Source organism: Hoplias malabaricus, chromosome 1 (assembly GCF_029633855.1).
Source record: "Hoplias malabaricus isolate fHopMal1 chromosome 1, fHopMal1.hap1, whole genome shotgun sequence".
NCBI classification, from domain to species: Eukaryota; Metazoa; Chordata; class Actinopteri; order Characiformes; family Erythrinidae; genus Hoplias; species Hoplias malabaricus.
Window position 1 is genome coordinate 73,028,469 of NC_089800.1, and position 27,278 is coordinate 73,055,746.

Here is a 27,278-nt window from a genome sequence, read left to right on the forward strand (position 1 = left end):
ATTCGCACACAAACAGGTAATAAGGCCTGTAGTTCAGCTGAAACCTGGGGATATCTCACTCACCTGCTCTTTTTCTGGACTGAGCTTGGACTCCACATCCAGTTGTAGAGAAATTGTGTCCCCAATACTCTTCCTCTTCGATAGTCTGTCTTCATCTTAATCAGAAGAAAAATGCAACAGTACATCCACACTGATCGATCACTGGAGTAGGAACACCTTCCACCAGTTCCTCTGCATGCTTTCATATCCCCATTTCACCCTGCTGTTCAATGGTCAGGACACCCACAGGACCAAAGCAGAGCATTGTGCTGATTTGAGTGGATGAGACACAGCAAGGCTGCTAGAGTTTTTAAAGGCTTAGGTTTTACTGCTGGACCAAGAGTAGTCCACCAACCAAATAATACCTTTTCTTTTGGGGTCCTGACATTGAAGAGCAAAGTGAAATGGGGATGAAGTATGCAGGACTACAGTCTGTAATTGTACAACTACAAAGTGCTGCTGTATGGTCAGTGGAGATGATAAAATGGACACTGAGTGTAGATACAATGTTGGTGTTCCTAATCCAATGTAAGATTTTAGTCTATTTATATACATTTTAATATAGTTGCCAAGCACACCTAAGTTCAAAATAGCATACTTTACAATCTTGAAGGACATACCTGTGATTTGTGGGATGTAAGGAGTGGCGAGTCGTTCAGAGTTATACCCGCTTCCACCCAATGTCTCTGCTATTTTACCCTGTGAGAACAACACCTCTCCTTGTAACTTCTCCAGCTTCTCTGGAAGCCTGAAATAACCAAAATATCTATTTACAATTTCATCCCATAATCGTTTGTGGTCATTAAAACAGAAAAAGGAGAGGAGCAGATGTGAACTTAAAATACAGAATAAAAACTGAATGTAATTCATTATGCAACTTAATATCTAATTAAACGTTTACTCACATAACCTGAATAGTATAGAAAACAAGCAATAATTCTGGCATTCTACGAGTTAACAGTGGTGTTTGTGCTTGGATGGAATGCTTAGGGATGACAATCAAAAATCTCATGACAGGTCTTTAAGTGACAGAGGGACATTTGTGCATGGTTAAGACTACATTTATATAGGTTTATACATGGTTATAATCTGTTTATTAATGGTTATTGTTTATGCTGTAAATACATTAATAGTCATTAATAATCAGTTATAACACATAGATAGAAAGTGTAACAGTGATCTGTTATTTGCCAAAAAGTGAACCCACATCCATCTATAGAATTCTTTACATTGACATTTTTAATAAATTATCTGGCACTTTCACTTCAGCAAATATCAGGCACCTGGTGCGATTTTTATCTGTGTTCCAAATGACTCTTAAGGTGTTTACGACCTAGTTAATAACTATTTATTAAACAAACTTTTATTATTAAACTTTATATATATATATATATATATATATATATATATATATATATATATATATATATATATTCTGTATCTACTGCTGTATATAAAAAAACATTTAAGAATCAAAAAATGGGACTTCAGAGGGACTAAGATTATCAACCCATATAAATTTCTCTCATGTACCAGTTTGTTAGTCTTTTGGGGAAGTGAGGAGTACGTGTTAGAAAACAGCATTCAGCAGCATTCAATTTTGGCAAAAGCAGCTGGGGCATAAACTGAAAGGGTTTTTTAAAAAGCAGGTTAAAGAGCTGTTTTCAAAATCTATCTTTACTTTGGAGTCTCGACAAAAACATCCTCTGGCAACAGGAATGGGAGCTCTTTCTTTCTTGCTTCAATTACCTGAGGAGAAAGAGGGGATAGATGACACACTTACAGTCCTTCCTTGGAAAAAAAAACCAAAAGACTCATCTAAATACCAAAAGACTATATGCACAACAGAGTAATGCTCATTTGTTATTATTCTTTTTCTTATGTCTATGCCTGAGCAGTTAAATGAACAGGATTATATTTTTACACATATTTAACACATCTACATAGTCCTCAGACTGTTACACACTTAAGACTGGAGGGGCAAAAAATGCAAAAGCTTTGTAATATAAATTAAACCAAATTGAAGAATTTTTAAAGCCTTTGATTCAGTACATTTATGACTTTGATGTTGGGCTCCCCCTACAGTTGCAGTGTGTAATTCACTTTTACAGTACTGGTATCAGGGATGGGTGGGTTTATGGTTCCCTACTCTCCTCCAAATTCACACAGTGCCGTTTCTGCCCTTTTTAATTGAGCAATTCCTAGCATTCCTTTAAGGAGGATTCACAGTTCTGTGTATTTTATCCAGTACTAATACACAGTAACAAACTGTGTACTAGAAAAAGTACAAGAATCAGATTAGACATATTACGGCAGAGAACAGACCTAGGAGATGAGTTTGTTTGCTCAACACACATCTCTGACCAGCTCACCTCATGGACATGTTGACAGAAGGTGGGCACCGTCGTCAGTTGACTGATGAGGTTCAGATATGCAGCTGACAAGGCCTGGATTGCACAGCGATTATAGACTGGAAGAGCCTCTTCGGACAATGCCAGGTCCTGATAAAAGTATTGGGAAAAATTGGTAATGAGCTTGTCTGTTCATATCTTGCTACTGTCACTGGTTTTCTATGGAAATTATTTTTAAACATCTGTTAGAAAAATGTAGAAGGGCGGTCCACATTATACACCAATCAACCCTAACATTACAGACATTATTTTTCTACTTTCACCCTGTTTTTTAATGGTCAGGACCACCAGAGAACGTGTATGATGTGGGTGGTGGATCATTCTCAGTGCTGTAATGAAACTGATGTGGTGTTGGTGTGTTAGTGCGTGTGGTGCTGGTGCGAGTGGATCAGACACAGCAGTGCTGGAGTTTTTAAAGCCCTCAGTGTCAATGCTGGACTGAGAATAGTCCACCGACCATAAACATCCAGTCGACATTGTCCTGTGTCCACTGATGGAGTATCTCACTGCTGTGTCTGATCCACTTGTTCCAGCATAACACACACCACCACGTCAGTGTCACTGCAGGGGGGAGTATACAGAGCAACAAATGGACTAATGTCTGTTATTATAAAACCACTAAGTTCTCCTGTATGGTCAGTGGGTGTAGAAACAAGGAGGTGGCCATAATGTTAAGGTAGAGTTGTGTATATGCCCATTTAACTCATGTTTTCACTAACCCAGCTTGATATATATGGAGATTAGATTAGGACACAACATTTCAAATGTACCTGTAGTGCTAAAGCCAATCTTATCAGATCCACGACCACCTCCTCATTGGCCAGCTCTACACACATCAGCCCCAGCAGCGTGTACAAAGACTCAAAGTGCTGCTGACTGCTGTTCTCCTCTTTAGAGGCCAGGAAGATGTGGCGATACAGTCTCTGAGAATGCTTCTTCATAAAGAGATTGTCCTGACGTGAGCACTTGTCCATTTTCAGATTTAGCACTGAAATATCTGTTAAAACCCTATAAATTACGATAAAAGTTAGAAGAAATAAGTGGGTAAGTTAATGTAATAAAGAATGAACTCTAAAAAATAATAAAAATTATTATTATTATCTTTATTACTAGACGTATTAGTAGAAGTAGTAGTATGTAATTAAGTTTATTAATTCATATGAAGAGCAACAGCTCTCCTCCATGCTATGATGTAGCCATTATACTGAGCCATATTAGCTTAGATGCATTAGAGATCCTATACTAAGACTAATAATATGTAGCCTCTCGCTATGGAAGACAAATTGTTTAATTCAGGGACTGTAAAATAATGTTTCCCCACTGCATGTGTAAAAGTGCTAAATCTAAAAAAACACTGAGGGCTACTTTTTGTGGGTGGATTAAAAATAACTACACTGTTACAAATTTCTGACCTAAGAGAGGAGAACTTGAGCTGGTTGTCGTGACGATCAATGAGGCTGGTGAGGATGTCCAGCACAAGGAGACGAATCTCAGGATCCTCCATCAATGTGAATGACAGCAGAGAATCCAGGAATGAAGTTGGCAGAGCTGTCAGCATGTTTGTAGTCTGGAAACCTGCTGTCACCTGGGAACAGAGAGAGAGAGAGAGAGTGAGAGAGAGAGAGTCAAAAGTAACTGTTGCTGAATTTAGAATATCTACATGACATTTTAATCTGAAGACAGACATTGTCCTACCTGCAGCAGAGATTTCAGCAGCATAATCTGGATCATCCTGCTGCTTTCAAACCTAAAATGGAAATCAACCATGTATTAGGAAATCACATCTTTTACGTAATAAGATTGGTCTTAGTAATGTGTGAAAATCATTTTATCTACGTTTACAATTGCAGCAAAAATGAGAAAAAAGTAAATGTTTTAGAATGAACAGGCTGTAATATATTACTCTTTATTCTTTATTAATACAAAATTTAGAACATAAGGTGTTTGAGCAAGGGCCCAATCCCATTTCACGTATCCCTACGCCTCCATGTTGCCTAGCGGATAGGGCAACTGAGCTCTTAGATAGGATAGAGAGGTTGGGCTAAGTGTTTAAACACCTCTAATCAAACTACTTGCTTTGTTGATTTTCTATGTAACAAAAAGTGAAAAGTTTATTGGTGCCTTGTGGGTGCTGAAGACATTCAAAGCAAGGTCTCTACACTTCCTATTACATTTTCAATCTTGTTTACGATCACAGCTCTTTTTTCACATATATATATATATATATATATATATATATATATATATATATATATATATATATATATTCTGCTTGTATATTTTAAAAAATCTTTTCACTGACCACTGGACTATTTTTACAGAGTACAGCTCACCCTGTGTTGGCGTTCCCCAGCGCAGGATACATCCCTGGCACAGGAATCTTGCCCATTATGAAAAGCATGACCTCTGAGCGCTGGTATGTGGGCAGAGTGTTGGCAAAAGATCCTTGGGAAAAAAGAAAAGGCATATGATCAGCACAGAGGGCTAGGTTAAAAAATAATAATGTACCTAAAGGGTTATAAGATTTTATGTAAAATCACTTCTCAAGCTTTCATGGAGGCCACAATCCATGCTCACAAAACACTCTTCCTCACCTATGGTCTTGATGACAGCCTCCTGGAGCTGCCTCTCCTCATGCAGTTTGATAACCTTGCTCCCTGCATTGGTGTAGGAGTCGTAATAGCCAGTGATTTCGTAGTCCACACTGAGTCTGAGCTGCTTCAGGAGTGTATTAAATACCTCTAGTACTGTTGGTCCTAAAGAGAACAAACAACTCCACTCAGCTTAATCAGAGGAACAGACAAAGGCAAAATAAATGTTTCTGTCTCATAAGCAGAATAACAACTGTGGCTAAGAGGCCATGAGGTTGGAATATGTGCAAAATGAGGCCTGGCATTCATTCATTCATTCATTCATTCATTCATTGTCTGTAACTCTTATCCAGTTCAGGGTGGCGGTGGGTCCTACCCAGAAACACTGTGTGCAAGGTTGAAACACACCTTCACAGGGTGACACCCACACACACATTCACACCTACGGACAATTTTCAGTCACCAATCCACCTACCAACATGTGATTTTGGACAGTGGGAGGAAATCGGAGCACCAGGAGGAAACCCACGCGGACACGGGGAGAACACACCAAGCTCCTCATAGACAGTCACCCGGAGCGGGACTCAAACCCACAAACTCCAGGTCCCTGGAGCTGTGTGACAGTGATACTACTTGCAGCGCCACCCTGCCGCTCGAGGCCTGGCATTGTCTTGCTGAAATAACCATGGGCACCCATGGAAAACACTTTGCCTTAATTGCAAACATATGTCTCTCTAATATCGACATACCTCTCATCATCAGTGGTTCTTTCACACACATATGAGTTTTCCAAGGAACTGGCATTGATGCACCTTCATAATGCGAACGATTTTTGCGCTTTTGAGTTCATCCAGCTCAGGTTCGGTCCAGCTCAGGCCTAGAGATGTGTATCTTTCTTCTTGCATAAGGGTTTAAGGTTCTGTACCCTCCTCCAAAAGATGCATAGTGCAGTTTCTGCAGTGCTGAGACCAGAGGAGCTACAACACTGGCCCTATTCTTCCTATTAAAGGCCAGTAAATCATCACAATGATTATGAAGCTGTAATATTAAGGAAAAATACTACCTAGTGTTCCTTTAAGACAGCACTATAATCTACTACAGAAATGTCTATTGAGTGTGCTTAATTGATTTTAGCAAATTCACTTTAGAGAAGTGAATTCCACATCAATAAATCATTTGTTCATTCATTCATCTTATGTAACCACTTCAATTGTGATCAGGGTCACAATGTATCCACCATGGTATCACTAATGATTAATTGCTAAATTTTGAGTTAATGACAGTGGACTGAATTTTTTTCAGTTCAGTTGCTTTGTTAGAGGGTATATTAGTGCTCTCATGGCATGACTATGTAGAGTCACCTCCCACACTCCAAAACCACACTCCCTCACACACACAAACACACACACACACAAACCGATTGAACCGCTGGCTTCTATCACTGCTGCTTCTGAGATGACTTCAACTATCCCAGCTCGCACAGTTGCTGAATTCTTACTGTTGGCATCCAAATGACCAAGGAGTTGCTGGATAACCAGGTGTGAATGCTGAGACTAACAGGGAAAAGCAGAGCACTAGTTGTTATATACTGAATCACATAAAAAAACCTACCTAGAAACAAAATTGGATATGTAGAAAATGATGTCCAAAAGCTTTATTTATAATAGTAACCTTAATCAGAAATAACTGTTAGTGCTTGAGGCATATAATCTCACCTAAGTGTTTCACTGTAAGTTTTGAAACCTGTTACGTAACATTTAAAATACAGTATGTCAGTGTTACCTGAATGGATTACATGAGGACTACACATGACTAAATGTGAAATGTTTTCATATAAGTATCTAAAATTTGCAAGACATTGTTCTGAATCAGTTTTAACAGTGGTGCAACCTAAACCCGGCTAGTGCGTAGTTTTACTTTAGGCATACAATTCCCACTCTGTGTCTTTGAGTGAAACTTGTTATTTAACACTCAAAAATACACTTGAGTCTCAACACTAGTAAGCTACCTGAATAGAGTACATGATGATTTTGAAGCAGCGCACAGCAAAGGTTTTCCCCTCCCACAGTGAATGATTGTCAAGGTGCCTGGAAACATAAACAACAAAATTAATGATTAGCTTTAAAAAGCAGGTTACTGCACTCTCTCACAGCTAGTATTGACACAATATACTTCTCTCAAACACATACAGTATTTCACCTTATAATGCATGTGTAAAGTCAGGATGTTGAAAATTGTTGCAATTTGACAGACCTGTTAGCTATATATCATATCATATATATGACTAGCCCTATTCCACCAATGGCTAATGAGAAGATGTGTCCAAACTTTTGACTGATAAATGCTATATTATTATGTAATATATATGTATGATATATATACAGATATGTAATATTTGTTATGTATGTTATGTTATTCAAATTAAATCAAAAAGAAAAAAAGATTTTAATCCCCCAAGACTAATCCAAAGGTCATGCTTCTGATGCTGCCCTCTTGTGGAACTTGATCACACACTTACATAAGGACCGGTTTAACAGCATTTTTTATGTTGCCATAGACAGCACGACCCAACAGTTCTCTGAAACATCTCTCAGTCAGCTCCACTGGAGACTCCTTCTCCTTCTCTGTCTCAGGGGATGGAGATCTACAAAAGAAACACATACAGTACACTTTTTGTGAAATCTGGAGTTTGTAATTCCAGAACTTGTAATTTTTTAATTGTTAATTTTTAATTTTCATTGTTAATTACCACAACAATTAGGATGTGCCAGAAAAAATGTTTGAAAATTGTACATTTTTTCATCTGGTCGGTCACAACTGGCCACAATCCAAAATGCACTTGTGCACTTATTCTGAATGAGCTGCAGGGCTTTTTTGTGTAATCAAAAAATGCTTTGTTTATTTTCTGACACATCTGACAGATGGTGTTTTACGAAGCTGTGTTCAAAATGGCTCCCTACTTCCTACTTGTCTACATTACTCTCTTTATAGTGCTCTATTATAGGGAGCAGAATTCAGGAAGTTAGTAAAAGAGTTCGGACTGTAGCTACCAGTCCACTACGCCTACTTTATCTAACTGCACACCTAAGAAGAGCTTTCGCATGTTGTTTCATGCTGTTTCACAAAGTACTTAATAAATTTATTGGATTAGAAATATCCCTCTGGGACGGCTGTGGGTCACTGTGTGTTCTGAACAGTGCACAAGCTCTGTATTACATGCAGCTATCCGCTATGTGAGTGGTTCCCAAAATGGTCAGTGCTTTGCAGGGGTAGGAGGGGGGCTGGGAATGTACATGTTTGAGCAGTACTAGCACTGTTGCTAGCACTATCAGAATGGGGGCTCAAAAATATACTTGTCTACAAAAGTGGGGGACTGCAGAAAATGTGTGGGAACTTCTTTTTGGGAACTATAGTGGTGCATTGTAGGATGGTTTGAGTGCACTCAAAAATTGTGCACTACTGCTGCATTCAGTTTAATTTGTAAATAAGACTTCCATTCGGGTGTTTGGCTGAAGATCCACCCGCTATACAGAAATGTCCCAGTAAAGTGATTCAGCAATAAATAACTAAACACTATCTAATTAATAAAACATCTGACCTATATATTGTAATGTATCTTTATCTATAGAGTACATACATATTGAAAGGATTCACAGGTATATTTTCAGTGTTCTCTATCTCGAGTTTGCTTGTGGTAAAAATGACATTTAAAAATGGTTATTCAAATTGTGACTCAGTGACTGCACAAACAGACGTATCTCATACCAAGCGCTTTGTGAAATCCTTTGAAAAAAAATTACATAACTTTCCCTCCCCTGGAAAAAATAATCCAGTTCCATGGTCAACGTAATACCAAATTCTTCATAACTTTATACAATCCAGGGGCACTGCACTGAAATAAGGAATGCAAGATTCAATGAAAAAAATGATTTTCCTAATTCCTACACAACTAATCGCTCATTCCAACAAACCGATTTCCTTGAAACCCTTAAGATTTCTTTAAGCTTTTTTTTGCCAATAGAAATGAGCACTCTCAGAGTATTATGACAAACTAGTGTTCTTCATTGTGCATGAATGATGTCTAAACTGCGTCCTTACATTTTCAAAAGCACGGCACAGACAGCTGCAGTCCATTCATAAGCATTTCATTAAGAGCTCATTAACCTAATAACACTCAAGGTGAGATAGATTTATGAGCAAGCCATTAGGTAATTAACAAGTCACACATTTGCTCTTGAGTTATTTCATGTTAATAATGTTCTTAAAAATACAATGTAGCAGTGTGTGTGTGTGTGTGTGTCACCTTTCTGTAATCTCATTCTGCTGTAGATTGAACAGCAGTGATGGCACTATCTTGTCCATGTGTTGTGGGTCCCAGATGTTCGCCTGCAACTCATCATTCACTGTCTTCCTCACTACTCCCTGCAAGCCTCTGATTCCTGCCATGCGAATCCTTACACACACACACACACACACACGCACACACACACACACACACAAACACAACAGTAGAGTGTTGCCTTAAAGTTTTAATTAAATTTATTATATATCCACACAGGATAAACTGCTCCAACTATACACTCCCATACACTAAAAGTGGGCCAAGCCCAAAATGTTTAAGTAAGCAAGAAATTAGCTAGAATTAAACAAATGAATAAGACATTTATTATGGCATACACATTCACTTTGATATTTTTTTGTTGAAACCTTTCAGAGAGCTTTTTATAGTGTGAATTAGGAGGTGAGCAGGTAGTGGTCTAAGGCTGGCCCTGTTACCAGTAGATCGTTGGTTCAATCCCTGGTCCAAGGCAAGAAGTCATAAGCCATTTTCACATATGGACTCTGGAAAGTGTCTGGAGAATCAGGTCCGGGCATTTTCCGGAGGTGCCCTTTCACACATGTAGTATACATTTGGACATTACCCACACTTTGTACTCAGGGATCGCAGGATAATGTCTGGGTAATGCCCAGCAGAAATACTACAGATGTTTGCATTCATACATACAGCTCCTCAAACAGTTTCCATGCACGTGTGAAGGGGCCTTGAAAGACACGTAAGTGACAGTGACAGCCCAATGAGTAGATAAAACTGACTATTCACTTAATAATGTAATATACACAATAGACAATTATATACAGAAATATTCTATTTACACACATATATACAGTACCAGTCAAAAGTTTGGACACACCTTCTCATTAGTCATTAGGGCTATACAGTATACAGTAAACAATAGGGCTGTTTACTGTATTGAACTGTGTACCAGCCCTTACCTCTATACAACCCAAACACATTATGAAGGTGAGCAGTTCTACAGTTAACTTGTGGCCACAGCCGTTGACTCAATACCATTCCAGGTCATGACTTCATGAAGCTGATTTAGAGAACTCCAAGAGTGTGCAAAGTTGTCATCAATGCAAAAGGGGGCTCCTTTAAAGAATCTAGTATAAAACATATTCTGCTTTTTCTAACACTTTTTGGTTAATTACATAATGTACCTTCATAGTTTTAATGTCTTTCATATTCATTTACAATGTAGAAAATAATAATAAAAAAAGAAAAAACATTGAATGAGATGATGTCCAAACTTTTGACTGGTACTGTACATTAACAATATGTGAAAAATGGTCCAAAACAAAGTAAATCCTCCCTGAGAGGGTGTGTCCAAACTTTTGACTGTTACTGTACATTAGGACAAGGCCTCACAAGGATGGACCTTCATTAGGATTGTCTTAGAAAACTCATCTTGTGGCTCTATTTTGTGGTTGTATGGGCTCCAAGTTGTGGTTGTATGGGCTCTACGTTGTGGTTGTACGGGCTGTACATTGTGGTCGTATGGGTTCTAATTTGTGGTCATATGGGCTCTATGTTGTGGTCGTACGGGCTGTACATTATGGTTGTACATTTTGGTAGTACGGGCTCTACGTTGTGGTCGTACGGGCTCTAATTTGTGGTCGTACGGGCTGTAATTTGTGGTCGTATGGGCTCTACATTTTGCTCGTACGGGCTCTACGTTGTGGTCGTACGGACTCTACATTGTGGTCATATGGGCTCTACATTGTGGTCATATGGGCTCTACATTGTGGTCATATAGGCTCTATGTTGTGGTCGTACGGGCTCTATTTTGTGGTCGTATGGGCTCTACATTTTGGTTGTACGGGCTCTACGTTGTGGTCGTACAGGCTCTAATTTGTGGTTGTACGGGCTGTATATTGTGGTCATATGGGCTCTATGCTGTGGTTGTACATTATGGTTGTACGTTGAAAGTTATCAGTTTGTAAAGGTAAATGATCTTCCAATTATCCTAAAGTAAGATTTGGATTTCCGCAAGGCTCTGTTTTATTTACATTATACATGTTACTGCTATGTACAGTTATAAGAAACCATGAAATTAACTTTCACTGTTACACAGACGACACGCAATTGTACATATCAGCCAAGGCCAATGACAAACACAGATTAGCAGGAGGAAGTTAAAACAGAGGTTCTGCCTCTGGGTGCAAAACTGGCCAGAAATAAATTATCAGATTTCATTTTAATCTTGCTGACTTTCCAGTTAAACCTGGTTCAGCAGCAAAAAATCTTTATGTCATAATTGACCCGGATGTGTCATTCAAACACATAGGCAGCATCACTAGGACAGCTTTTTTACATCTTCGCAACACTGACAAGATTAGAAATGCTTTATTCCTGTATGACACAGAAACTTTAGTACATGCCTTTATTACTTAAAGGCTTGACTACTGTAACACACTACTGTCAACTTCAACTAGTTCTCTAAAACTAGAAAATTTGAACATATCAGTCCAATTCTGTTATCACTTCATTGGCTGCATGTTAAATTCTGCATCTATTACAAAATTCTGTTATTAACGTATAAAGCCCCATGGGCTCACTCCTGAATACCTTCAAGATGATATTTCCTATTATGAGCCTCCACGATTACTCAAATCACAGAGTACTGGAACTTAAATTGTTCCCAGAATTCAGAAGTCCAGAAGACGGTGGAGCGGAGGGATGCCAGTGTTTCAGGATGCTCCCACGTCTATGTCTCCTTGTGGTTCCCTTCTTTTAGTTAAACCTGTCATAGTCAGATCTGCCGGAGTCATTAGTCACACTTTACGTTCACCCAAACAGAACAAAACCAACTCCATCCCTCTACCTTTACCTACCTCCAAAGCTAAATGCATCGCTCTACCTCCAAGTAAATGACCGCCGACCTGTCTGGCTGGACATTGATGAATGACTGATTGTCGAGTTCCTGCTCCACGCTTCAGACCAGCTGCCCACGCTCCAGCCACCACCAATTGCCTTGGAGCTGCCCACCCCCTACACTGAAGTTTTCATGACTCCTAACTATTACCAGTAGATTGACCAGAGGAGAATAGGTCCCCCAGCAGGTAGTGTCGCAGTCACGGTCCAAACACACGTTTGTAGGTGGATTGGCGACTCAAAAGTGTCTGTAGGTGTGAGTGAATGTGGATGTGTGTGTGTGTGTGTGTGTGTTGGCCTGTGAAGGACTGGCGCCCCCTCCAGGGTGTATTCCCGCCTTGCGCCCAATGATTTTAGGTAGGCTCTGGACCCACCATGACCCTGAACTGGATAAGGGTTACAGATAATGAATGTTCATTGAGAATAAGGAGTTATATTATACATGTTCTATTGAGGTGCTCTTTAAATGCTCACTTGGTGCGAATATCTGGATCTTCATAGCTGGAATGGCACATCTCACTGAAGCGGGAAACAAAGAAGTCATAGCTTCGGTGATAAGATGGCGTGTCCTCTTCAATATTGGCAAACTTCACAAACTTTGGAAAAAAAGAAAATAGTCAATGATACACGTCACAGAATTTGAGATCTCAGAAATACATACATTTACTGATCAAAACTATCGGAGCTGAGAGAATGGACCATGAGTGTAGAAACAAGGTTTTTATAAAGTTATGGTTGATTAGTGTATAACAAGCTTTGAATTTTTCAGTGTTTACTGGAGTGGGACATACCCATATATATATATATCAGTGGCGGATGCTGGTCTTTCAAGGAGGGGAAGCTCAATTTCGGCCTACATCATAAACTGTTTATTTATACGTAAATTCTACCCTCCATTCCTTTTCAAGAACATGATCTGTGACCCTGTCGTGCCAACAAGGCGTCTTTTCCAGGGACTTGACTAGTGTCCTCTCAATGGCCAGCAGAGCTAGGCTGCTTAAACAGCCTTGGCCCATGTGAAGTGTACAAAAAAACCCCACCAGAAATAGAAGCTTGATTTGTCACTAGTCGTTTTTCACCAAAACAAATGCCACTAAGAGGATTAAGAAAGTCTGGTTCAACTCAGAACAGAATGAAAATTTAATGCTCGCACGGATCTTTACACCAAAGGATCGCTGATTCGCTCATTTCGCTGTCAATCAAAAAGGGATTCAGCCTCAGACAGATCATCCAATCATCATGCAGAAGCTGAGCGTCCGGGCCAGCCGAGGCCAGCCCACTGCCCCATAGACCCCCAGAGACGCTGAGCGTCTGATGGGCGGGACAAAGCCCAGCATTTATCCAATGACTCGTCTCGTTTCGCTGCACTTCGCTGCTTCTCCATTGAACTTTGTGGACGCTCAGCGTCCTCACTGTTTAAATCACTGTGAAGTGTGGGAATGATTGAGAGGAAAGCCGCGTCTTTACCAGTGATAAGAAGCTGATTCTGAACTAAAGTTGAGCGCATTGTAGTGCATATTTATTCAATGACCTGTACACCCAACAGTATATATTTGATCACTTATTTTTTGACATTTTAGGGGAAGCTGAACTTCCCTTGCAGTCTTAGAGCAATCGCCTCTGATATGATATATATATATATATATATATATATATATATATATATATATATGTCTGCGTAGGTTTCCTCCCACGGTCCAAAAACACACGTTGGTAGGTGGATTTGTGACTCAAAAGTGTCTGTGAGTGAGTGTGTGAGTGTGTGTTGACTGATGCCCCTTCCAGGGGGTGTCCCTGCCTCGCGCCCAGTGATTCTGGGTAGGCTCTGGACCCACCACCACTCTGAACTTAACTGGATAAGGGTTACAGACAATGAATGAATTAATGAATTTTAACAATAAATAAAAACTGCCAAAAAAAAAAGGAATTACATATTTGCAATCAAACATACTGGTAGGGGAAATCTAAGACACTGGAAACTACTGAAACACTGGAAAATTCATGGGAAATGTATGTATCCAATATTCATAAAATCAAGAGACTAGTTAGTTTAAGATTAAACAGTGTTAGAGATGGATAAAGTCTGGGAAAACACTGTAATGACAAAAATGACAAAATTCACACATCCATTCCTAAAGTGTTCAGACAGCTTTCCATATTTTAGGAAGTGCAGTTTTAAGCACATGGCCCATGTGGCCTAGATCTGGGAAAAGTAATCTCTCTTTAATCTTTAAGCCTTTATATTCCAGTCCCCACAGAGCAGCATTGGTGCCAGCTTCAACAGATGTGATCACTCTACATACACTGAGTAACCATAATATTATGACCCCCTCCCAGTTTCTACACTCACTGTTCATTCTCTTAGCTCAACTGTCCATACAGGAACCCTCTGTAGACCTATTAAGATAAAAAAAAACTAGTCATTTTCCATTGCTTTATGTTTATCGCCTTCCAATATCTATATGTGTAGGGTGAAATAACACTGTTTATTTCCATGAGATACACTTTAGGTTCTCATAATGTAACCCTCATATACGAATATAGGATAAACAACTGTAGCACTCAGGTGACACAACCTTCCCCTCAATAATACAGACTACACAATAAGCTGAGTTCCCAAAGGGATTTTCAACTTGCCATTAAAGACCTCGAAGAAATAATCACAGTACACACTAAAAAGTAGGACTCACAGAATTTGTGCCAAGGATTTGTAGGTTAGGTTTATCGGCCTCCAGTAATTTGCGCACCATGGTCAGAAAGCTTTCAACAAACAGGTTAATGCTCTGACAGTGGCAGGCCATCAGCAGCTGATCCAGAGCCTCCATTGCAATGCACACATACCTGAAACCCACATAAATATATTACAGCTTTAATAGTAAAAGTTGTGCAGAGAAGGGTCAGTTGTATAACATTAATTAATTCGTTCTTTCGCTCACTTATTGTAACCATCCATCCATCCATCCATCCATTATCTGTAACCGCTTATCCAATTTAGGGTCGCGGGGGGTCCAGAGCCTACCTGGAATCATCGGGTGCAAGGCGGGAATACACCCTGGAGGGGACACTTATTGTAACCTTTTCATCTATTTCAGGGTAGCAGTGGGTCCGGAGCCTACTTGGAAACACTGATAGATGCAATTAATAGCAGAATTTCCAACAAGCGAGCAGCATGGTGGTGCAGCAGGTAGAGTCTCTGTCACACAGCTCCAGGGTCCTGGAGGTTGAGGTTTTAAGCCCCGTTCCGGGTGTCTGTCCGTTAGGTGTTTGGTCTGTTCTCCCAGTGTCAGCGTGGGTTTCCTCTGGGTGCTTCAGTTTCCTCCCACGACCCAAAAACACACGTTGATAGGCGTAAATGTGTGAGTCAATTTGTGTGTGTCGCTCTGTGAAGGACTGCCCCCCCCCCAGTGTGTATTCCTGCATTGCGCCCAATGATTCTGGGTAGGCTCTGGACCCACCGCGACAGTGAACTGGATAAGGGTTACTCACAATGAATGAATGAAAGATGAAATCTCTGTATACAGACAACACAAGTTTGGGTGGTTTTGCTATAACCCGTATAAATTAAGCAAATAGATTTGCAATCTTTACAGATAAACACGTGAGTTTGAGTATTAATGAAGAGCCCAGAAATGTATATATGTCACTGTCATACACACTTAAAAATCATCATATAATCATTTTTATATAATTTACAATAATTAGCACTTTCATTATGCTAAGGTTTCTGCGAGTTTTCAGGGTTCTTTATGGAACCATTTTCTTTAGTAAAGAACCCTTGAGGAACTTTGTTATTTGGTGCTCTGAAAGATGAATCAGGTTTTGGCTGATGGCAGCAGAAATCTAACTACTGCAATGCATACTGCCAAGTGTAAAGTTTTGTTTAGGAGAGATAATGATGAGGGTTGGGGTCTGCCTCTTAGTTCTTGTAAATACTACAGTATACAAATACATTTAGAGTATTATATGCCTCCTACTGTGTGGCAATAAATTGGAGAAGCTCTTCTTTTATGCCCCTGTACATAAAGACATACGACATGTTTGGTTTGGAGGAAGTCCAGTGTCCTGCACAGAGCCCTACAGAACCAACAGAAAGAAATGACTCAATGACTGTGAGCAAGGCCTTCTCGTCCAGCATCCGTGTCTGACCCCATAGAAGTTCTTTTGACTTAGTGGATACAGATTCCCATAAACATTAACATGTGATGGCCAGTTTTCCTCTTATATTTGACCATATTCAGTAGTGCTTGAAAGTTTGTGATCCCTGACGCAAGCAGTTCGTGGCAGGAAACCTACCAGCATAACAGAGTAGAAGCTGGGCTAAAAAATCTTCAATCCAAGGTGTAGGACTAAGCAACAATTATCAGAAAAGTTCATTTGCAGTTACTGTGTAATTTATTATTTATGATTTATTCACAAATTTTCAAGAACCACAAAATATGGCCAAATATAATTGAACAACTTACCATCATGTATATTATAATGTAACATCCCTTTCTAAAACCATGGGCATTGATATGAGTTGGCATTGTGACTATCCCAGACTCCCAGGTATTTGGGTTATGTTTGTGGCAATCTGTGCCCTAAAAGCCAAAAGAACCATTGTGAGGTTGGACAAGAAAGCCTGGCTCATAGACGTTGTTCCAGTTAATCCCAAAGTTCTCCTTTCAATTTGAGCTCGGGGCTCTGTGCAGAACACTGGAGTTCCTCCACATGAAATTTGTCTTACAGTACCAGTCAAAAGTTGGACACCTCTTCTCATTAGTCATTGGTGGAAAAGGGCTAGTCACTGTAAAGAACTGTGTACCAGCCCCTACCTCTGCACAACCCCAGTTATGGTCTCAAACACATTAAGAAGGTGAGCAGTTCTATGAAGTAACTCTTAAGGAGGCCACAGCCGTTCACTGAAAACCATTCCAGGTAACGACCTCATGAAGCTGATCGAGAGAACGCAGAGAGTGTGCAAAGCTGTGATCAAAGCAAAAGAGGGCTACTTTGAAGAATGTAAAGTATAAAACATATTCTGGTTTGTTTACCACTTTTTTGTTTACTACATAATTCCATACGTGTTCCTTCATAATTTTAATGTCTTTCATATTCATTTACAATGTAGAAAATAATAAAAAACAAAAAAAACATTGAATGAGAAGATGTCCAAACTTTTGAGTAGTACTGTAAATTCACAATATGTGGAAAATGGCCCAAAACAAAGGAAACCCCCCCTGAGTGGGTGTGTCCAAACATCTGACGCGTACTGTATGATTTTATGTACAGGGACAGTGCTTTGCCAATCTATTGCCACAAAGTTGAGAGCATGTAATTCTCTAAACGTATTCGTATGCTGTAGTAACAGTAGCATTCACAAGAACTAAGGAGCCAAGCCCTCATTATTATCTCTCCTAAACAAAACTTTACACTTGGCACTGTGCATTGCAGTATGTAGCTTTCTCGTGATATCAGCCAAAGCCAGATTAATCTGTCAGAGAGCCAAATGCTGAAGCATGATTCATCACTCCAGAGGAAAATTTCCACTATTTTCAGAGTCCGGTGGCATTGTTTGGACAGCCATCTTAGGACAGTACTATATATACATTTCTGGCTTATTCAATTTGACACAAACTACTGGCAGTATTTATCTGTGGAGATTGCAAGGCTATCTGCTTTACTTATTTATCTGTGAGCAATTGGTTTGTCTCATTTGTTTGATTTTGTTCTCCTTATATAAATTTAGGTGTCGCAATCACACAGCTCCAGGGACCTGGAGGTTGTGGGTTCAAGTCCCGTTCCGGGTGACTGTCTATGAGGAGTTTGGTGTGTTCTCCCTGTGTCCGCATGGGTTTCCTCCGGGTGCTCCGGTTTTCTCCCACAGTCCAAAAACACACGTTGGTAGGTGGATTGGCGACTCGAGTGTCCGTAGGTGTGAATGTGTGTGTGTTGCCCTTTGAAGTACTGGTGCCCCCTCCAGGGTGTATTCCTGCCTTACGCCCAATGATTCCAGGTAGGCTCTGGACCCACCGCGCCCCTGAACTGGATAAGCAGTTACAGATAACGAATTAATATCTACTTTTAGGACTATTTTGTGAAAATACAATGAAGTTTTATAGATCACATTAATGAATAAATAAAGAAAATCCTAAGGGGTTCACAATCTTTCAAGCACCCGTGTAGTACATGTAAGTACATTTCTTGCCTGCTTTTCAGTGTTTTATCTATCTACCTATCTATCTATCTATCTATCTATCTTATTTATGTACTTACTTACTTACCCATATCTGTGGCGGGCCACATCCCTGGAGAGTCTTTCTGACAGATAAGCACCAATACGATCAAGCTTCTCGGGGGCAGATAAGGCATAAAAGGTGAGCTTCTCCATGTTAGACTTCACCAAGCCATCCTTCAAAGAGACAAAAGGACAGACAGAGGAAAGAGAGAATTAGAGAGACAGAAAAAGGCAGAGGGAGAGAATGTAGAGTGGCAAAAAGTGAATCATTTCCCTATTATCCCGCTGGCACCATAATGATGATAACTGCTTTACAATGTTCAGTGTTGTGGTGAGTTCGACATACAAGATACAAGATACAAGGCAGGAATACATCCTGGACAGGCCACCAACCATTAAATATGGTTTAATTGGTTTGGTAATTAAAAGTATAAATAATCATACTGGTCATATTGATGTCAATGGTCTAAATGAAGATATTGTTTAATATCAACTGATACATATGAGCAATATCTCATGGAAGTGTTGATTAGTTGGTACCTCTGGGTCTTCTGGAAAGATGTTATCCACCAGTCTTTTGTACCGGGGTCTTAATGCCCCGCAACACCCACACACACCTAGATCAAAAAAGGAAAAACAGACTAGGTGATGCATCCACTGATAGGTTTTCTTACATCCATGCATAGAAGTGTTGGACACACATTTGAAAGGAACCTAATTTACTATCAGCTCAAACCAGGAAAGTGCCCTGTCATCTCTATGTAGTGGTCCTCCATTGATAGGGGCCTTGTGTAATTACACTGTACTCGAGGCTTATTTATTGTTCAAACACATTAAATGAATGAGGTTTGAGATGTGCAATCTCGTAAGTGACTGGGTCGATCAGAAAGAGGAATGAGTCCAGGTTTAGGAAACGTCTGCTGCTTTGGGCGGAGGTGGAGCATTGCAAAAATCAATACTTTGTCGGATTTGTGAAGTCACCTCAAGGCTCATAAGATTATACATTTTAGGTTGACCCCATCTTCTCCATTTCAAAAGTAACCAACAGCTTTGAGAGTAAAAACACTTTCACAATCTAAGCTGCACAGAGGATACAGCAACGCACACACACACACACACCACCACCACTACCACCTATCCTGATGAGTCAATACTGAACACCTCAGCAGGACACCTGGGACAGAGGGAGCTGTTGATTCCATTACCATAGAGAGGACTGGCACATAGTGAGAAAGTCTGTTACCATAATAGAGAATAAACAAGCATGAAGTGAGCAGAGTAGTGAAACAGCTTGCATCACCCACACAAACCTGCTATTTCTGCCTCAATAAAGAATGTACAGGATACTCTGTCCTACTAAGTGTTCTACTGCAATTGTCTACAGGGACTGCTTCCATCCATCCATCCATTATCTGTAACCGCTTATCCAATTTAGGGTTATACAGGGACTGCTTATTAGCCATAATAACTACCAGAACTATCAGAAGAAAACAAAATCTGTACAGGTACATTATTGTCATTAAAGGCACAGATAGCTTAAATGTATATTTAAAACTACAGCAACTGTATTAAAATCCAGTTGTGTCCCCAAGAAACACTGCAGTCTACAGAAGGAGAGGTGAACATTTGTAAGCTTTCATTATGGTAGTGTGTAAAATAAAATAACAAAATATAAGAATTATAGATGAAATGTGCACAGGAATCAGCAGAAAAATCAATTGTTATATAATATGGTACAACACTAAGTACTGAATATGAAAGGTATTTCTCTAGACATACATTAATGGCCTTTATAAAGCAATTATTTTGTGTTTGATAAAGTTCTACCAGCAAAATGAACATTGACATGCCACTACAGTACTGGTGCCACTGCTGTGCTGAAAATGGTCCACAATTAAAATGGTGGTCTCATCCTACTGATTACCAGACAGTTGAGAAATTATGCAACATGAAACTGACAGGCCAAAGTCAGTAAACTTAAACATACAAAGTGTACATATCACTGCTGTCCAAATAAAATATCTCAATGTTTGTCGATTTTTAGTTTGCTTTTTCATATCGTGTCAAAAATTCATAACGAATGCACCAAAAAATGCTCCTAAACTGTTTGGAATAAATTTTTTTACAATCACTTCCATTGAAAGTTGATGGAAGAGAAGTAAGTTACTTCTCTTACTATCTTACTGAAGTTACTATGTTGATTTATATATATATTGACAGCAGCGAGGTGGCACTGTGAAGCAGCATGTAGTGTCGCAGTCACACAGTTCCAGGGATGTGGAGGTTGTGGGTTTCAGTCCTGCTCCGAGTGACTGTCTGTGAGGAGTTGGTGTATTCTCCCTTTGTCAGCACAGGTTTCCTCCGGGTGCTCTGGTTTCCTCCCACGGTCCAAAACACACATTGGTAGATGCACTGGTGATTCAGAATGTGTGAGTGTGTGTCGCCCTGTGAAGGACTGGCACCTTCTCCAGGGTGTGTTCCTGCCTTTTTTCCAGTGATTCCGGGTAGGTTCCGGACCCACCACCGCCCTGAACTGGATAAGGGTTACAGACAATGAATGAATGAATGAATGGACAGCAACGAGATATACACAGTACCAGTAAAATGTTTGAACACATCATTTCATTAGTCATTGGTGGAACAGGGAGTAAAACATATTCTGCTTAGTTTACACTTTTTTGTTAACTACATAATTGTGTTCCTTCATAGTTTTAATGTCTTCCATATTAGTTTACAATGTAGAAAATAATAATTTTAAAAAATGAGATGTGTCCAAACTTCTGACTGGTACTGTACATTCACAACATGTGGAAAATGGCCCAAAGCAAAGGAAACCCTCCCTGAGTGGGCATGTCCAAACATTTGACTGGTACTGTAGATATATAGCTTGTAAATGTACAGTGTATGATATATTACAGTGGATATTACATCCATTACTAACATTTTCTGTTCACCTCTGAGGTTTAAGAGAATGAAAAGTTCACACAATAACTTGGTCCACGTACCCTGTAAGCTACTTTACTGAGATTCAGGTCAAGTTTAATGCGAAAATAACCACTCCCCATCACAATTTGAAATCACACTTTTTTGTGAAGTCTGTGTAACTGGCCAATAATGAGTCAAAAATCTCTGTCTGCAAAGGTTCTGGTTGAACTGAATCTGTTAGTCATAGATTTTCCTGCCAGATTCAGCAGTGCAGTGTGACACTGTCTTTCCATAAACCTCAAAGAATATAGGCAGAGGACAGCTCGATAACTTCCACCACTCTTCCAGTGAGGTTTTAAACCTCTCTCTCTTTCTCTCTCTCTGTCTCTCTCTCCCTCTCTCTCTCTCTCTCTCTGACTCTTTCTATCTTCAAGCTCTGCTCCCTCCCAATTCGTTCAGGCTGAAAAAAAAAGAAAGAAACCAGTCACGAAGCAACTTCAAATAATGTGCTATGAAGCAAACTGCTGCTCAGTTCCAACAGGGAAAAACATGTCATAGGTAATTTCAATATCACTTATTCAAACAGTTTCAACTTATATAATACAAATCCTTTAGAGACTACAGGTTACACATTTTTAAATAAACTAGATACCTAGATAATACCATGGCCATACACAGTTAGGTGTCAGTTATTCTGTTATTCGTTTTCTTTTGTGCTCGTCAGCATTTATCCCTTTATCTGTGGTCAGTTTCAGATAAAACGCCAATGATAGCTAGATATATTAGAGTGTTGGACTAACCACAGCTCACAACTCACTCAAGTATTTTAAAGGCCCAGCCATGCAAAAGGTAAAGTGGTATTAGTGAAACAAACATTACTGGTGATACTGCTGTGCGGAGACTGGTCCACCACCCAAATCATATCTTATAAGAGGGAGTCTTGTAGTTATACTTGTTCAGTGACGGAGGGGGTAAAGTTCGATTGAAGTTCTGGATGCAGCTCTGCTTTTGAGGCGGAAGGAAAGTGATTTGTTACCAGCAAATGGGCGGTGATGAAAGTGATTGGTTAAAACGCATTGGGCACATTCAAATACCATGCCAAGAACCAGTAAAGCTTCATACAGACACACGTGTTTGCATGATCTGACTGCCAGAAATGACTTTGGAAGAAGAAATATGCTAAAACTCTAGTATCAAAAACTGTTCATCATTTGTTATGAAATACAGTACCAGTCAAATGTTTGGACATTTTTCTACATTGTAAATGAATATGAAAGACATTAAATCTATGAAGGAACACATATGGAATTATGTAGTAATAAAAAAAAGTATTAAACAAACAAGAATATATTTTATAATTTATATTCTTCAAAGTAGCCACCATTTGCTTTGATCACAGCTTTGCACAAACATGGCGTTCTCTCAATTAGCTTCATGAGGTCGTCACCTGGAATGGTTATCAGTAAACAGCTGTGGCCTCATCAAGCGTTTATTTTCTAGAACTGCTCACCGTCTTGTGTTTGAGACCATAACTTCTGTTGTGCAGAGGTAGAGGTTGGTACACAGCTCTATACAGCGACTAGCCCTATTCCCCCAATGACTACTGAGATGATGTGTCCAAAAGTTTGACTGGTACTGTACGTCTAAATAAGTTTTCCCTGTTACATAACTGTGAAATCTAACAACTATGGAAAATTATTTTGGTCAACTATTTCCTGGCACCTGAGGCTTGAGGTGTACTAAAGATAAAATTGTTTGTGAGGTGGTCATATATTTCAAAATATTTTGTATGTTCCATGAACATAAAAGAATTCAGGGTACCATCAATCTGATAAACATGGAGATGCAAAAGCAGAAAGTGTAGTCACATTTTTAAAGTACTATAACTCTTGTACAAGGACTGGTTTCTGGCTCTTAAAAACCTTGAGTGTAAATTTACATGCTCTATTTACTTTAGTGCTTTTGTAACACTACTTTCTGACAAGGCTATTTATATAGCCTCCACAGATTCTGTCCATTGCAATTCTCTTATCAGTTTTTATTTCCATCATGGGCCACACAGATCCTGTTGACATGAGGAACACAGAGAGCACTGGTCATAAATATCTTCTAGCAGGTTTATCGCTCCAAAAACACCCTATTACACTCCATCATTTTTATATTTTATATGATTTTCACCTCACATATACATTTATATATATATATATATATACAATCTTAAAATAAAAATTTCTAAATCCATTTTGGCTTGCATATGGATATTAGTAAAATCTTTATGTAATGGTCGAGGTTCTTTAAGATTCAGTGATGTTCAAATACTCTCACACCACATTTACTAAAGGACCAGCAACAGTAACATACTTTAGAGAAGTGGTTCTAATCTTGGTCCTTGTGGTACCCTAGACGGAAAGATTTGTACAGGTGTTCACGTATAGTACTATGTAAAAGCAGAAAGATTACAATTATTATTTAAAATAATCAATGTAATTAATAAATAATATAAAAAGGGACCTGGAGGTTGTGGGTTCGAGTCCCGCTCCGGGTGACTGTCTGTGAGGAGTTGGTGTGTTCTCCTCGTGTCCGTGTGGGTTTCCTCCGGGTGCTCCGGTTTCCTCCCACAGTCCAAAAACATACATTGGTAGGTGGATTGGTGACTCAAAAGTGTCCGTAGGTGTGAGTGTGTGAGTGAATGCGTGTGTGTGTCTGTGTTGCTCTGTGATGGACTGGCGCCCCCTCCAGGGTGTATTCCCCACCCTGAATTGGATAAGCGGTTACAGATAATGAATAAATGAAAAAAAATTATATTCATTCATTCATTATCTGTAACTGCTTATCCAGTTCAGGGTCGCGGTGGGTCCAGAGGCTACCTGGAATCATTGGGCGTAAGGCAGGAATACACCTTGGAGGGGGCGCCAGTCCTTCACAGGGCAACACACACACACACAATCACACCTACGGACACTTTTGAGTCGCCAATCTACCAACGTGTGTTTTTGGACTGTGGGAGGAACACAGGGAGAACACACCACACTCCTCACAGACAGTCACCTGGAGCGGGAATCGAACCCACAACCTACAGGCCCCTAGAGCTGTGGGACTGCGACACTACCTTTTTTTTTTTTTTTTTTTTTTTAAATAAATACAAGAACATAAATGCATTCATTCATTCAGTGTTGGAAACCGTATATCCAGTTCAGGTTCACAGTGGGTTCGTTGAGTGCAAAGTGGAGACGCACCCTGGAGGGGGCACCAGTCCTTCACAGGGCAACACACACTCACAAATTCACTCACACCTACGGACACTTTTGAGTCACCAATCCACCTACCAATGTGTGTTTTTGGACTGTGGGAGGAAACCGGAGCACCAGAAGGAAACGTGGACATGAGGAGAACACACCAACTCCTCACAGACAGTCGCCCAGAGCAGGACTCAAACTCCCAACCTACAGATCCCTGGAGCTGTGTGGAATGCGACACTACCTGCTGCGCCCCATAAATACAGTAAAAGGATTTAAAAATATAAAACAAAATAGCTGAAAATATCTCTGTAATAATGCGATAATATAATAATACATATTAATGTTGTTATTCTTTTTTTTTGAGCATCATAACTCATACTGCTCAAATCCACAGCTTTTTCTGGGTGCCTTAAACTTTTGCACAGCACTAATGGAATGCAGGGCAAAAAATAATATAACAATTTGACTAGTTTGACAGCGACACATTAAGAGACTCAAATATTGAACTTCAGTTATAGTGCTTCAAAGAATTATTTTTGGAAAGTGTGATTTTAGATGTGTAATTTTATACTTCAAATGTCATAGCCCTGCTGATACAACAGAGATAATACAAACTCATGTTAAAAACGAGTGGAAACACCAGAGAGCATCCAGCTTTGTTACAGCATGGTTTAAAGCTACTACTGCTATTCCATAATGAACTACTTTATATAAGTGCTGTTTGGAAAATCTATCTTTCAGTGCCTTTAGGGCCTCATTTTCAGTACGCCCACAAAGCAGAACCCCTCCCTCTCTCTCATACTCTCTCTCTATGTATCTCTCACCCACTTTCTTGTTCAACATGATGAAGTTGCTCCATATAAGTTTTCTTGGATTTATTAGGGATTCTCAAAACTGGCTGAGCTTAACACACTTGTCATCACAGATGCAGAATCTCTGTGTCTTTGCTCTGTCCCTGAGACAGAGCAGAAGAGAAGTAATAATCCAGTCTGAACAATGCATAACACTGTCCATGAGTCATTCTCTCCATCATCCTGAATCATTCCTCAGCCTAGAATAGGATATAAATATTGTTTATCTTTTAAAGACCTGTCACCTTGCAAGTGGGGCTTCTAAAATAAAAATAAAATAAAAAAAAGACCAGTGATTAGACTATTGCTCATGACAAGGAGCTTTTAACTAAATATTACATCAAAGATTAGAGTAGAGATTGTATTTGCAATTCATAGTTTAGGAATGAATTTAATATTTGTCTAAACCATTGGCTCTTATATAATGGCATCTTAACCTACTTGAAAATGATCTGTACATCTGTTCCTATAAAGATCAATACAAGCTTGAATATAGAGATTGATCATTATGTTAGTTGGCCAATAACTGGTTATCAGCACAAGAGAAACTCACACCAACTTTAGAAGTGTAATTGCTGTTTCCTCACGGGATGCAGATCCAGTTTTAATTACAGAGAAAAAAATCTGGGCTAAACTTCAGAGACAATTTATAAATAAACTTCACTTCACATGTGGGACAACTGAGTCCATCTCATGCCTCAGGGGCCATTTAAAGACTACAGCTATCCTCCCTACATTTGTTGAATTTACAATCAATTTTATGTTCTTGTTACTGTGATATATTATATTAAAATATGCTTTTGGGTCAAGGATAACATTCATACACTGTATCTGAAAAGATTTCAACAAATTATATTTATACATGTTCCTTGAGTATAACAATACATTGTGTCATTTTGATAACGCAAGCCAAAGTATGTATGCAATACAACTGCAATTTTGCAATCGAGCATTCCTCCTCCTTGCCCCAAAGTTTATAGATGTTACTAAATAAGCAACATGTTTATAATCACAGTTTCATACATTAGAATATTACTTCAAATAAAATTCTGTGAAATTTGTAATGTATTTAATTTAACTGAGCAAGTATATCCTTATAATCCAGATAATAACTGCATAAAAGTATGTATTAAAATGTAGCTGTTATTTATTGCCAGATTTAATCAGTTTAAACATATGCACAAGAAAAATTAAATATCTCACAAACTGTTTACGCTAATTTTTTTCTACTCTATAACTTCTGTCTGGTGGGTTCGATTCCCGCTCCGGGTGACTGTCTGTGAGGAGTTGGTGTGTTCTCCCCGTGTCCGCGTGGGTTTCCTCTGGATTGCTCCGGTTTCCTCCAACAGTCCAAAAACACAAGTTGGTAGGTGGATTGGTGACTCCAAAGTGTCCGTAGGTGTGAGTGTGTGAGTGAATGTGTGTGTGTGTGTGTCTGTGATGCCCTGTGAAGGACTGGCGCCCCCTCCAGGGTGTATTCCCGCCTTGTGCCCAATGATTCCAGGTAGGCTCTGGACCCACCGCGACCCTGAACAGGATAAGCGGTTACAGATAATGAATGAATGAATAAATGATCTTCTGTCTGTCAGGAGTTTGGTGTGTTCTCCCCATGTCCACGTGGGTTTCCTCAGCGTGCTTTGATTTCGTACCACAGTTGGTAGGTGGATTAGTGACTCAAAAGTGTCCATAGTTGTGAGTGTGTGAGTGAATGTGTGAGTGTGTGAAGGACTTGTGCCTTCTCCAGGGTGTGTTCCTGCACCCAGTGATTCTGGGTTGGCTCCGGACCCACCGC

General features: G+C 39.5%; 1 protein-coding gene across 4 annotated transcripts in view; it reads right to left on the reverse strand.

The window, feature by feature from the left end:
- efr3ba (EFR3 homolog Ba (S. cerevisiae)) overlaps nucleotides 1–27,278 on the reverse strand; it is a 53,029-nt gene that overhangs the window by 6,353 nt on the left and 19,398 nt on the right. For all 4 annotated transcript variants that reach the window (XM_066673156.1, XM_066673166.1, XM_066673148.1 and 1 more), the window contains exons 2-18: nucleotides 19,012–19,088; nucleotides 18,518–18,645; nucleotides 14,945–15,095; nucleotides 12,729–12,850; nucleotides 9,345–9,494; nucleotides 7,560–7,685; nucleotides 7,050–7,128; nucleotides 6,459–6,594; nucleotides 5,045–5,206; nucleotides 4,784–4,895; nucleotides 4,146–4,197; nucleotides 3,863–4,035; nucleotides 3,221–3,458; nucleotides 2,412–2,540; nucleotides 1,721–1,788; nucleotides 660–787; nucleotides 64–155 (exon numbers count right to left, since the gene is read on the reverse strand). In XM_066673156.1, coding sequence (XP_066529253.1) covers nucleotides 64–155; nucleotides 660–787; nucleotides 1,721–1,788; nucleotides 2,412–2,540; nucleotides 3,221–3,458; nucleotides 3,863–4,035; nucleotides 4,146–4,197; nucleotides 4,784–4,895; nucleotides 5,045–5,206; nucleotides 6,459–6,594; nucleotides 7,050–7,128; nucleotides 7,560–7,685; nucleotides 9,345–9,494; nucleotides 12,729–12,850; nucleotides 14,945–15,095; nucleotides 18,518–18,624 — 2,025 coding nt within the window. In that variant the 5' untranslated portion in view covers nucleotides 18,625–18,645; nucleotides 19,012–19,088. The remainder of the gene's footprint in view (nucleotides 1–63; nucleotides 156–659; nucleotides 788–1,720; nucleotides 1,789–2,411; nucleotides 2,541–3,220; nucleotides 3,459–3,862; nucleotides 4,036–4,145; nucleotides 4,198–4,783; nucleotides 4,896–5,044; nucleotides 5,207–6,458; nucleotides 6,595–7,049; nucleotides 7,129–7,559; nucleotides 7,686–9,344; nucleotides 9,495–12,728; nucleotides 12,851–14,944; nucleotides 15,096–18,517; nucleotides 18,646–19,011; nucleotides 19,089–27,278) is intronic.